The sequence below is a fragment of the Equus quagga genome, chromosome 1 (genome assembly GCF_021613505.1).
Source record: "Equus quagga isolate Etosha38 chromosome 1, UCLA_HA_Equagga_1.0, whole genome shotgun sequence".
Taxonomy (NCBI): Eukaryota; Metazoa; Chordata; class Mammalia; order Perissodactyla; family Equidae; genus Equus; species Equus quagga.
The window spans coordinates 136,901,045-136,912,634 of NC_060267.1; the positions used below are offsets into that span (position 1 = coordinate 136,901,045).

At 57.3% G+C, this 11,590-nt stretch overlaps 2 protein-coding genes across 3 annotated transcripts; one reads left to right on the top strand and one right to left on the bottom strand.

Annotated features, from left to right (window-relative positions):
- Positions 1 to 431: 431 nt before the first annotated feature.
- DALRD3 (DALR anticodon binding domain containing 3) lies at positions 432 to 3,847 on the top strand. The gene is made up of 12 exons (XM_046666253.1): positions 432 to 948; positions 1,030 to 1,325; positions 1,473 to 1,729; positions 1,808 to 1,887; positions 1,973 to 2,101; positions 2,471 to 2,541; positions 2,633 to 2,694; positions 2,800 to 2,882; positions 2,974 to 3,156; positions 3,232 to 3,345; positions 3,450 to 3,518; positions 3,598 to 3,847. Exons 1-12 carry the CDS (start codon positions 784 to 786, stop codon positions 3,715 to 3,717), a joined length of 1,629 nt encoding a protein of 542 aa, XP_046522209.1. The 5' UTR covers positions 432 to 783; the 3' UTR covers positions 3,718 to 3,847.
- WDR6 (WD repeat domain 6) lies at positions 3,371 to 11,571 on the bottom strand. Of its 2 annotated transcripts, none has more exons than XM_046666229.1 (7): positions 11,249 to 11,571; positions 5,221 to 7,702; positions 5,034 to 5,117; positions 4,828 to 4,944; positions 4,611 to 4,729; positions 3,904 to 4,510; positions 3,371 to 3,762 (listed from the first exon to the last, which is right to left on the bottom strand). In XM_046666229.1, the coding sequence occupies exons 1-6, from the start codon at positions 11,544 to 11,546 to the stop codon at positions 4,050 to 4,052; spliced, it is 3,561 nt and encodes a 1,186-aa protein (XP_046522185.1). In that variant the 5' UTR covers positions 11,547 to 11,571; the 3' UTR covers positions 3,371 to 3,762; positions 3,904 to 4,049. The 2 variants fall into 2 exon arrangements, with proteins under 2 accessions (XP_046522185.1, XP_046522195.1); XM_046666239.1 differs by having other exon boundaries at positions 3,371 to 3,798.
- Between the last annotated feature and the right edge of the window lie 19 nt (positions 11,572 to 11,590).

Consider the following 11,590-nt stretch of genomic DNA (forward strand, 5'->3'; position numbering starts at 1 on the left):
ACAACGCATGTCTCAAAGGAAAAATGCTTGCAAATAACCTGAAACTGCAGACCACATCTTTTTAAAGTGAGACTTTTTTTTAAGTAGGCCGTAAAAGTAGTGGCTTTAATATTAGCTGCCCTATTCTAGTGACAATTCATTTGGCGCTTTTGTTTTTGGTGGCGAAGATTGGCCCTGAGCTAACAGCTGTTGCCAATCTTCCTCTTTTTTCCTCCCCAAAGCCCCAGTACATAGTTGTATATCCTAGTTGTAGGTCGTTTTAGTTCCTCTGTGTAGGATTCCGCCACAGCATGGCTTGACAAGCGGCATGTATGCTGTGCCCAGGATCCAAACAGGTGAACCCAGGACCGCAGAAGCAGAGCCCGCGAACTTAACCACTCGGTCATCCCGCCGGCCCCTCATTTGGAACTTTTGACGTTTTGATCACATGTAAAATGGGGGAAATGAGACGTTATCATATATATGGAAACGTAGGACGTCAATGAGAGAAAGAGCCCTGTCTGAGCCTCTACAGGGTCGCCAGGATTCTTTCTCTGATTGCTGATGTGGGTGACGGCGAAAGAACCCTAGGCCCAGAGCGGACCCCGAGATTTCGGGGCAGGGGAGGTGGGTCACGTGAAGGAAGCTCTGGGACTGCAAGTCCAAAGGGGCCGCCATGGTTCTCTCCGGCGCACCTGTCCACTCAGGGACCACAGCCAGATCCCCTTCCCGGCCAATCGGTCGTCCCGGAAGTCCGACCTCCCGACATTTTGCTTCCGGTTCCGCTCGCGCCTTCCGGTCGCCATGGCGACGAGCCGCCTTGGGGTCGGGGAGACTCTGGGGGCCCTCAACGCCGCCCTGGGGCCGGGAGGCCCTGTATGGTTGAAGGAGACGCGCGCCCGCCACCTCCGTGCCCGAGATTTCCTGGCGCCGCGGCGCGCGCTACAGGCTCGCTTCGGGGATGGACAGGTGGGCCCTACTGAGGCGGGGACGTGCGGCCAGGGGTAGCTGGGAGCGCCGCGGCCCGCTCACCCTCCTGTCCTCCTGCAGGTGCCCGAGCGTGTGGTCCATGCGGTGGCCGGCCTACAGGGCCCCGGTGTGGCCCCAGTGCTGCGCTGCGCGCCAACCCCCGCGGGTCTGGCCCTCCAGCTGCAGCGGTCCGCTGTCTTCGAGCGCGTCCTCGGCGCCGTGGCCGCCTACGCCGCGCCCGCTGTGTCCGCCTCACCGGGCCCGCGCGTCATCCTGCACTGCCCGGCGCTGCGCGGCGCGCCCTGTGCACTCCGCTTGAGCCAGCTGCGCGCCGTGCTCGTGGCCGATCACCTGTCTCGAGCTCTGCACACTCACGGGTGAGCGGAGGCGCCGGGCCAGAAAGGAGAAGGCCGACCGTCCTGGGCTTACAGCCGCGCGGCCCCTGGGGACTGGCCGCTGCGGGTGGAAAGTAGAGGTGAGCCTGACCAGGCGCTCAGGCTGAGGCAGCCGCCCTCGTTTCGCAGGGTGAGTGTGCGTCTAGTGCCAGCCGTGCGGGACCCGCATATGCTGACCTTCCTGCAGCAACTGCGAGTGGACTGGTCCGCTGCCTCGGAGACAGCTGCGACCGAAGCCCTGAGGAGCAGCGCATTTGCTAAGCTTACCCCTGCCAATGACAGGGGAGCCCTGCCCCTTGGCGTCCTGGGCAGAGTGTGCCTGAAGGAGCTGGTGGAAGAACGGGGACGCACAGCTGGCTATGACCCCAATCTGGACAACTGTCTGGGTAGGACCTGGAGCCTAGCAGGGCCACAAGGCGGGGACCCCTGGACTCCCGGCTAGCGCCTGTGTTCTCTCCTTGCAGTGACTGAGGATCTGCTCTCCGTGCTGGCCGAGCTGCAGGAGGCTGTGCAGCACGCGCCTGAGGACAGCTCCCTAGGCCTGGTTAGTGATCAGTTCCCCCACCCTGCAGGCTTCTGGCAAAGGTGGTGTCCTGTGTCCCCGCAGTGACTGTCCCCCTACCCCATAGGCTGCAGCTCCAGATGCTCATGCAGATAGCTGCATGGTTGTACATGTGGTGAGCTGTGAGGAGGAGTTCCAGCAACAAAAATTGGACCTGCTTTGGTGGAAGTTGGATGACCAGGCTCCTCTCAGACAGGTAGGTTAGTGAGGGTGGAGCTCCCCCTCACCAACCTCAGAGGGCCCTTGGAAACCCACCAAGGGGCCTGTTAGCTGATGGGTCCAGAAGGTGACACTTGATCTTGAGGGAGATGTTAGGCTTGGTGAGTGGGCATGTGCAGCAGGTGCAGAGGCCTGGAAGAAGGTGGGGTCTGGAGGGAGGCACATCTCAGAGAAGACTGAAGAATAGGTTGAGGAGGCTGGACTGCATTCTGAAGGGCTGAGCTTAAGGGAGGCACTAAGCCTGGTTAAAAGCTGGGGGAGTCCAGGCACTAGATTTAGGTTCCTTGAGGGATTCATTGCCAGAGGGTATCGCTAACTGGCTGAGGCCCTGCTATCTTCCTGACAGAAGCACCTGGTCTGTGGCCCAGTGAAAGTAGCTGGTGCACCCGACACCCTGACTGCCCCCGAGTACTACGAGTGAGTGAGGCTGGAACGCCACTGAACCAGGGTAGTTGAGGAGGGGGGGACTCTGCCCACTGGCCCTCCTCTCATTCTTTTCAAAATGCAGGCTCCGGCATGCCCAGGTGTGCAAGGCCTCAGCACTGAAGCATGGCAGGGACCTGGCACAAGGTGCGCCTGGGAGGCCCTGGCTGTGCTTTGGGATAGGGGCAGGTCATTTGCACCCCTGCCCCTTGTTCCCTGTCTGCAGAGACTGACTGACCTATATTCCCTCAGACCCAGCCTGGACAGAAACCTTCGGAGTTCTTGCTGTGGCAAGCATTAAGTTTGAGATGCTCAGCACAGCCCCACAGAGTCAGGTGAGCCTTGGTGCCCCACAGGACCAGGGCTGGGGAGACAGGGTGTGTGGTGGCTGCCCTCCCTCTCTTCAGCTGTTCCCCTATTCCTCAGCTCCTCCTGGCTCTGGCCGACAGCAGCATTTCCACAAAGGGCACCAAGAGTGGCACCTTTGTCATGTATAATTGTGCTCGTCTTGCCACACTCTTTGAGGGTTACAAGCGCAACATGGAACAAGGTCTGTACCCCATTTTTCCAGCTGTGAGCAGTCTGGATTTCTCACTGCTACAGGATGAGGTGAGTGCTCCTCCTGGGTAGCTGGCACATTCAGGAGGCTTGGACTTTCCCTCCCATCACCCTTCTCCCCCACAGGGTGAGTGGTTGCTGCTCTTCAACAGTGTCCTCCCCTTCCCAGACCTGCTGAGCCAGACAGCAGCCCTGGCCTGCACAGCCCCGGGGCTCCACATCACTGCACGCACAGAGATGGTGAGGCAGAGAAGACTAGGACAGGCACTGCACACTCTATTCTTTATTCTCATCTGGGGCACAAGGGCAAAGAGATAGGCCAGTGACTCAGTCTCTGTCTCTAGGTCTGCAAGTTCCTGGTGCAGCTCAGCATGGATTTCAGCTCATACTATAACCGTGTACACATCCTAGGGGTAAGTGCACAGCAAAAGGGGTAAAGGGGTGTGCAGGGGAAGCACAGGATGAGACCAGCAGGCCTGTTCTCTCCTCCAGGAGCCTCGACCACACCTGTTTGATCAAATGTTTGCCCGTCTGCAGCTTCTGCGAGCCGTGCGTAAAGTGCTCCACACTGGCCTGGCCATGCTGGGTCTCCCTCCACTGAGCCACATCTAACGCCACAGAGGCCCCAATATCTGGGAATGTTCACAAAGTCATCAACTAGAAAAAAAATTTTTAAAAAAGAACAGGAAAAACCTACAGATTTTGTTAGAGACCTAGAGCCAAAATAAACTTTTGTTACAAAGCTTTGTCTTGTTGGGGGGACATAATTTTGGTCTGCCCAGGCAGCACTCTACTCACCTCCAGTGCCTGCTATGAAGTCAGGAACCCGCGGCTGCCTCCTCCTCCACTCAAGGCACACTAGGCATGGGCACAGACAGTCACTCCTGCTCCACTCTGTCTGTGAGCAGGCCCCATGCCCAGCACGCCGGCCGCCGCGGGACACCTCAGTCATACCAGTTGTAAACCTCAAGCCCCTGGCCCCCAAGAGCACAGCGGTGGCCAAACTCAGGGCTCACAGGCCAACAGTCCATGTCAGCCACGTCTGGTACATGGTACACTGTACTGTTCATGAAGGTGGGCTCACCATGCCCCAGACGCCAGAAGGTCAGCCGTTGGTCGATGGAGGCTGAGACCATGAGACTTGGGCTTAAGATCTTAAGGCCCGTCACGTGGGCAGCGTGTGCACAAGGGACAGAGTATTCCTCTAGCACATGCAGCTGGGGCACCAGCTCAGCACCCCCCACAGCCTCTTCCAGCTCTGGCACCTCCACAGCAAGCACAAAGACATGGAGGGAGCCATCTTCACTGCCACTGGCCACAAGATGGCCCTCACGTGTGGGCAAGGTGTGCAAGCTGTTGACACCACAGCTGTGAGCCTGGAGGGTCAGGCAGGGGGTGCCCAGCCCTGGGGAAAGAAGATGGTTGTCAGCACCCAGCCTGCCATGTGGGTGAATGCAAAGTGGAAGGTGGGGAGGGACAGCCACGGTAGCATACTAGCTACTCACGGTAGGGAAGCCCGGGGTCCGTTGGAGGCTCCAGGGCAGTGGAGCCATGGTCCAGCACGGTGGTGAGATCCCAGAAGGCCAGGCTTCCATCGGTGGCTGCACTGCAGAGGAACAGCCTCCTGGGAGCCAGGAAAGGGCAGCTGGGTCAGTGAGGGAGATGGAAAGCAACAGAAGCCTCCACCCAAGCCATGAAGGACCATCATGCAGCCCCTCTCACCGCCGCTGGTTGGGTGCCTCATGTATAAAGGAGTGGACCTTCAGGACACACCGCTTGTGGTGGAAGGTTTCAGCTAGGAGCTGCAGCCGCCGCCCAGAGTCCTGCAAAAGAAAGAGCCTGGGGGGCGGAGGGTGGCCCAGCTCAGAAATCATTCTGAACAACTTTACATCCTTTGTCTCCTTGCCCCCTGGACCCTATGCTCTCACCTCACTGCCCCGTCACTACAGGCTGCAGCTACAAGGGGACCAAGGCCAGGCTGGTCAAGCTCACACACAGCTAGAGACATATACCTGCAGAGACAACACACAGCCATCAGGCAGAGCCTGCGAGCAGCTACACAGGGCTTGCCCTACATGACACCACCCCATGCTCCTGCCTGGCAGTGCACATCACCTGGTCTCTGGGTCCACCTTGACCATCCGGTGCCGATTGCGCTGACGGTCCCAGTACTCATCTAGCCGGTGGGACGAAAGATGCATGACATGGCAGGCGAGGCGGCTTGGGGTGCTAGGGTCTGGGGTGACCATGATGCTGAAGCAGTGTATCTCAGCCCGGCCCCCCGCGGATACCACATAGGCGGTCAGGCCTGGCCGAGGATCCTGAGGGCCACCTGGGGTGCCAATGCCCCACACAGCCACTGCACGCACCGAGGAGATATGGTTACAAACAGCTGTAAGCGCATGGGCTGAGCCTGTGGCTGTGGGGAATGCCAGGACACAGACAGTAGTGTCCTCACTGCATGTGATCACGATGTCAATCAGGCCGGACCCCTCACTGCTGGGATCAAGGTGGTCAGGCTGCATGAAGTTGGGCACCCCAAATTCAGGCCCCAGGGTGATGGTGCCCACACGCTTTACACAAGTGATCTCACGGCCATGCAGGCTCTCCCGGAGAATCACGTGTGGCCGGGTGCAGCCACCCAGAGCCCGGTACAGCATGACATCCCCATCCTTGAGGTAAGCGAAGGCCATAGCCGCCTCGGTATCAGAGAAGGCCCAGGAGCGATGCCCTCCACCACAGTTGATGATGTGCAGCTTCTCGTGCGACCGGGGGCTCCACACCACAAACTCATTGGCGTGAAAACCCAGGATGACCATGCTCCCATCAGCCACCATGCGGAGCCCAGCCAACCAGTTCATGCCTCGACAGGACTTCTGCCTTAGGACTGGCTGGAGTTGGCCGCCTCGCACAAAGAGCTGGTAGTAGGCGCCGTCGCGCCCTGTGGTGTACACATAGCCTCCATGGCAGGTGACTGAAGTCACACCCTGCTTCCCATGCAGAGAAGGGAGGGTGGACACAGGGCCCCACTCGGCCAAGGCATTCTCACCCCCACCACTGCCACTACCCGCTCCAAGTGCTCCAGTACCAGCCCCAGCCTTGCCTCCAACCCCAAGATCCTTGAGCAGACCTGGTCTGGAGGGGAACAGCAACACTGAGCCCCGGCGGTCCCCGCACACCAGGAAGTCACCTGGGGGTAGGAAGGCACTGCATGTGTGCCATCTCTGCTTGCTTGGAGGTAGCAGGTACCGGCAACGTTCCTTGACAAAGATGGCCTTGCCAGAGGGCGCAGCTGAGATCTCTAGGCAAGCCACCACGCCGCCAGGGCCTGATGCCAGCAACAGGAGCTCCTCATAGCCACGCAGGGCCCAGCTCAGGCTGTACACCTTCCCATGGAACAGGGTCAGGTCCACAGCTGCAGTTGGAGTGTTGATGGGGACAACCTTGAGACGACCCTCCCCATTGGCCATGGAACACAGTCCGAAGCCCTCAGGACCAGGGGCTGCCTCCAGGAGGCAGTAAGACTGGAAGCGCTTGTCCTCCAGCAGCTGCTCCCAGCACTTGACCTCAAGGTCATAGAGGTACAGGGCCCCTGCATCAGTCACTGCCAGTAGTCGCCATGAGCCAGCCAGCGTCACAGCCTTGAGGGCACCTGGCCTGCTACGGGACTTGAAGCAGAGAGCTGAGACTCCTGAACCTGGGTACCCACGCCCTACCAGGTGCCATAGCCGGATGCCTGAGTCGTCGCCTCCAGTGATCACCCAGGCCTGCCTCTCATGAGCAGCTATGGCCCGGATCCCACGGCCCTGGTGGCCCCGAAAGGCCTGGAGGATCTCACCTTCATGGCTCCATACCAAGCAGACACAGTCCTCTCCTGCACTGATAAGGTAATCCTCTAGGAGCTTGACCTGCCATACACGTGCACTGTGCCCAAAGCAGTGCCCAATATTTTGTACCCGACCCCCAGGCACCCGCAGGTCACCCACCTTCCAGATGCGAACACTTCGGTCTTCTGAAGCCGTGGCCAGTAAGCCCTTGCTTTCCAGGTACGACATGCTGAAGATGACACCCACATGCCCACTGACCCGTCGGTCAGGGGCCACGGGCTTATTGTCTATTAAGGCAGCTGCTGGGTACCAGACCAGGAGCTGATTGGAAATGGCACCCGCCACTATGGTCAGCTCCTTCCAGGTGTCTCCAATCAAACAGGCTGAGGAGAGAGTGCACCTGTCCGTGCAGGGCACCTCCTGCAGGATGCAGCCTACCACGGGGTCATACAGCACCACTGAATTATGGCCCAGGGCCAAGGCCATGTTCCCCTCAAGCCAACGTGCATCCCAAATCCAGTCAGACATGTTCCACAGGCCAGAGCGCCAGAGTTCCCGGAAGCAGCCCTGTCCCCAGCTAACTTTCACAACCCGGAGTCCCTTGCTCCCAAACACAGCCACCATGGCCTCCGAGTCAAGGTCTCCGTTGGGTTCTGGTCGTACCCGGAACCCATGGATAAGATAGTGGCCAAGCAGGTTCTGCACTCGTTTCATCATCCGCAGATGTCCACCAAAATCCAAGGTGTACACCAGGACATCCGGCCCCTCACCTAGACAGAGGCAAAGAGCCACATCAGAACCCCTCACCCAACTCTGATGGAGCCATGAAGAAGAGACATGGGGCAGGGAAAATTCTCAGCATGTAGCCCATGAATGTATTAGGATACACAATCCTGCAGGCTTGAACCTTAGAAAGTCCTTGGTGTCAGCTTCAGCTGGACTTTCAGTACTGACTTTCTGATCCCCTCATCAGTCACTCCTGACATTCAGTTCAACCACAAATTCCTCAAACTCACAGTCTCCTCTGCACCCCACATAACTTCTCATGCCTCAGACAGCAACCCTCTCAGCTATACTCCCCAAATCCTCAGCCTCATCTACTTCTACTTGCATCCTTCCCACTCCGCTCTCCCCCAGGGGAAAGGCTGTCCCGCTAAAGCATTCCTTCCACCTTGGGGCGATGGCAGAGCTCCTCCTGATTTCTAGGAGCTTCTTCCCTGTTATCTCAGAAGATGTGAGCATGTTCAATATTGATGGGGAGAACTGGGAGAGCTGGCCCACACTTTGGCAGCAGAGGCTACTGTAACCCTCAGCTTCCACCTGGCTGCCCTTCAGGCAACTCCCACTCTACTAGCTCACCCTCAAGTTTTCTCAATGCTCCTCATCCAATGACCATTACCACCCTCTGCCCACCGCCTAGCCCCAAACTGGGAAGCCCACAGCTTACTCCTTTTAACTTCCCACATTTTCTCTGGCTCCAAATTCTGTGGATTTCATTTTCTAGAGAATTTGTAAATCCTCCCCACCAGTTACTTTGATCCAGGACATCACCTCTTAACCTGAGATGACAATAACAGTCCCTCATGCCGTTCCTAGCCTGCAATCTCAATCTTTCAACATTCAGTAAACATTTATTAAGCATCGATTATAAACTAGACAATGCACTATATGCTGGAGTAGTGGGTAAGAAAATCACAGACCCTCCTGGATTAGGCTGACACTAAACAATATCACACAAGTAAATTACATTATTATAATTTTGGTAAGTTCTGGGAAAGAATTATATAGATTGCTTTAAGAATATAATAGGGGTAGGGGCTGGCCTGGTGGTGCAGCGGTTAAGTGTGCAGATTCCACTTTGGCAGCCCGGGGTTCGCCAGTTTGGATCCCGGGTGCAGACATGGCACCGCTTGGTATGCCATGCTGTGGTAGGCGTCCCACATATAAAGTAGAGGAAGATGGGCACAGATGTCAGCTCAGGGCCAATCTTCCTCAGCAAAAAGAGGAGGATTGGCAGCCGATGTTACCTCAGGGCTAATCTTCCTCAAAAAAAAAAAGGAATACAATAGGGGAGCTGGCCCCGTGGCTGTGGTTAATTTCACGTGCTCCACTTCAGCGGCCCAGGGTTTCGCTGGTTCAGATCCTGGGCATGGACACGGCACTGCTCACCAGGCCACGCTGAGGCGGTGTCCCACGTGCCACAACTAGAAGGACCCACAACTAAAATGTACAACTATGTGCTGGGAGGATTTGGGAAGAAAAAAAGCAGAAAAAAACCCCGAAAGAATATAATAGGAAAGTCTACTCCAATGGTTGTCAACAGGGTGGCAATTTTCCCCCCAGAAGTCATTTGGCAATGTCTAGAGACACTGTGGATGCAAGGGATGCTGCTAAACACTCTACAGTGCACAAACAAACCCTTACACAAGGAATGGTCTGATCTGAAATGTCAACAGTGCCAAGACTGAGAAATGCTGGTCTAATCTAACCAGACCGGATTAGTGTCAGGGGAGGCTACCTTGAGGACATAACATTTAGGCTGAGGGATCAAGGATGAGAGCAGCGGCTAGCCAAAGAAAGAGCAGGCAGGGGAGAGAGGAGGTGAAACTATCTTGGCAAAGGAAACAGCAAGTTTGACGGCCCTGAGGTAGGCAAGAGGTTTGGGTAGTGTGGGTGGAATAGGAGATGAAGGGCTCAAGGATGAGCTAGAGAGAATGCTACTGAGGAGGTCAGGGAGACATAGTTGCGTGGCCTCAAATAATGGCAATAAAGGTAGAGAAATAGACAGATGCCACATGTAAGAAGTCAAAATCAACCAGACTGACTTGGGGAGTGAGGTAGACTCTTGGGCTTGGGCACCTGAGTGGCTGGTGTTCCCCCTGCTGAACTGGAGTACCTAGCAGGCGTATTTCAGTTTGTAGGCACCTGCGTGCTTGGGCCTGGAACTCAAAAGAGAACAGAGCTGAGAATTCGGATTATAGGTGCACATGGATGGAATATGAAAATTGTAGCAACATAAAAGTCACTTTGGAAGTCACAGGAATAGATGAATTCACTTGAAGAGCTTTCTAACCTGCATTTCCCAAGTCATTCACCTGCTTAAAACACTTCACTGGGGCCTCCTCACTGCCCTTAAGAATAAAGTCAGATCTAAGCCTAAAACCATCTGGCCTCTGCTCATTTCTCCAGCCTCTTCTCCTTCCAGACCCTACCTCTGCTCCAGCCTCAAAAGAATTCCCTCTTTCCCCCAAAGTGACAAATTCACTCAGTCTCAAGGCCTTTGACATTCTTACCCTCTGCCAGGAACTCGCCCCTTTTTTCTCCTAGTTCACTCTTGTGGTTCTTCAGGTTTCTGCCTAGCTATCCCCTCCTCCAGGAGCCTAAGGAGTTTAGCTTATAGTAGGTCCCCACTCCCCACATCCCAGAGTCCCTACACCAGATCAAAATTGGCCCATGCCTCCCCACCTCCACCCCCACTACACACACATCCGCCCGTTAGGATTGGTAGCAGCTCACTCAAGGCTTGACAGCCAATGCCCTGCCTCGGAACCCTTCCTTATAAAACTCAGCAGCACCATCACTAGTCACTAGTAGCTTCCAGTCAGGCTTCACTGCCCCCCAGGTCTCTGCTGCCTCAGGTCCCAGGGCTTCGCTTCTCGACTCGGCCTCCTCGGAGGGGCATCGACATCGGATTTCCTGGACCCCAACCATCTCAGGAGGGGCCTCAGCCTCTGCCTCCTCGAGCACTGGCCTACTCAGAAAGATCTCATCCTCGGCTTCCCGCTACCCCATCCTCGTCTGTGGACTTTCATCCTCACCTTCCAGGGAAGAGCCTCACCAGCCCCAGAAGCATCACTCCTGCCTTTCCCAGCCGGCCCTCCCCAGAAAGGCCACACCCTGGACCCGCCCACTCGGGGGTGGGGGGAGGGAGCTTCGTCCCCGACCTCCCCGTCCCCGTATCCTCCGCAAGGCCAAAACCCAACCCACTTCACCGAAGGGGCCGCACACCTCCCTCCTTCCCCTTCTCCCGCCTCCGAAACCGCCGTATTTTCCCCGCACCTTTCCGCGCCCCCACCCGCTCTTTCCACATCAGCTGCAGTTTATGAAGGGCCGCGGCAGCCACATCAGTTTTTTGTCTCCCGGGCTCCTCCAGCCGGGCCTCATTCCCGCCGCCTCCCGGGCTCCCGCCCACCTCCGGCCGGGCCTCAGCCCGCCGCCCGCCCTCCTCCTCGGGGCATCCCTTTGTTCTTACGGCCCCGCCCCAGGCGAGCGCTCAGTTTCTTCTCTGCTAGCGCGCGCCTCAACCCAAACCTCACCCGCCAACAGCCGGTCCCCCACGCACTCCAGACCCGTGACCGGGAGGAGTATGAGCTCCGAGGTTGCCCGCGGCCAAACGTAATCCTCGTGAGCGTCCATGTCGATCCTCGAGCCGCTGCAGCTGCTAGAGCCAAGAGGTGAGCAGAGCTCTCGCGAGACAAGCCTTCCTTGCGCGCCCCGCCGCCGAGCTACAGCGCCCTTAGCAACAGGTAGCAGAACCCAGGGTCGCCCACTGCTGATGTCCAATGACGACCCTTCGCCCCGCGCAGTCCAGCCCGTGATTGGCGAGGCCGCCATCGCCCCTCCCCCTCACGTGACTCTCGCAGCCTGCTCCTGGCGGC

Coding starts and splice junctions, on each gene's coding strand:
- DALRD3 (XM_046666253.1), top strand. CDS start 784: ATGGCGACGAGCCGCCTTGGGGTCGGGGAGACTCTGGGGGCCCTCAAC. Junction 2,102..2,470: donor ACCAGGCTCCTCTCAGACAG/GTAGGTTAGTGA, acceptor TCTTCCTGACAG/AAGCACCTGGTCTGTGGCCC. Junction 2,542..2,632: donor ACTGCCCCCGAGTACTACGA/GTGAGTGAGGCT, acceptor TTCAAAATGCAG/GCTCCGGCATGCCCAGGTGT.
- WDR6 (XM_046666229.1), bottom strand. CDS start 11,546: ATGGCGGCCTCGCCAATCACGGGCTGGACTGCGCGGGGCGAAGGGTCG. Junction 4,945..5,033: donor TGTAGTGACGGGGCAGTGAG/GTGAGAGCATAG, acceptor TCCGCCCCCCAG/GCTCTTTCTTTTGCAGGACT. Junction 4,730..4,827: donor GAGGCACCCAACCAGCGGCG/GTGAGAGGGGCT, acceptor CCTGGCTCCCAG/GAGGCTGTTCCTCTGCAGTG.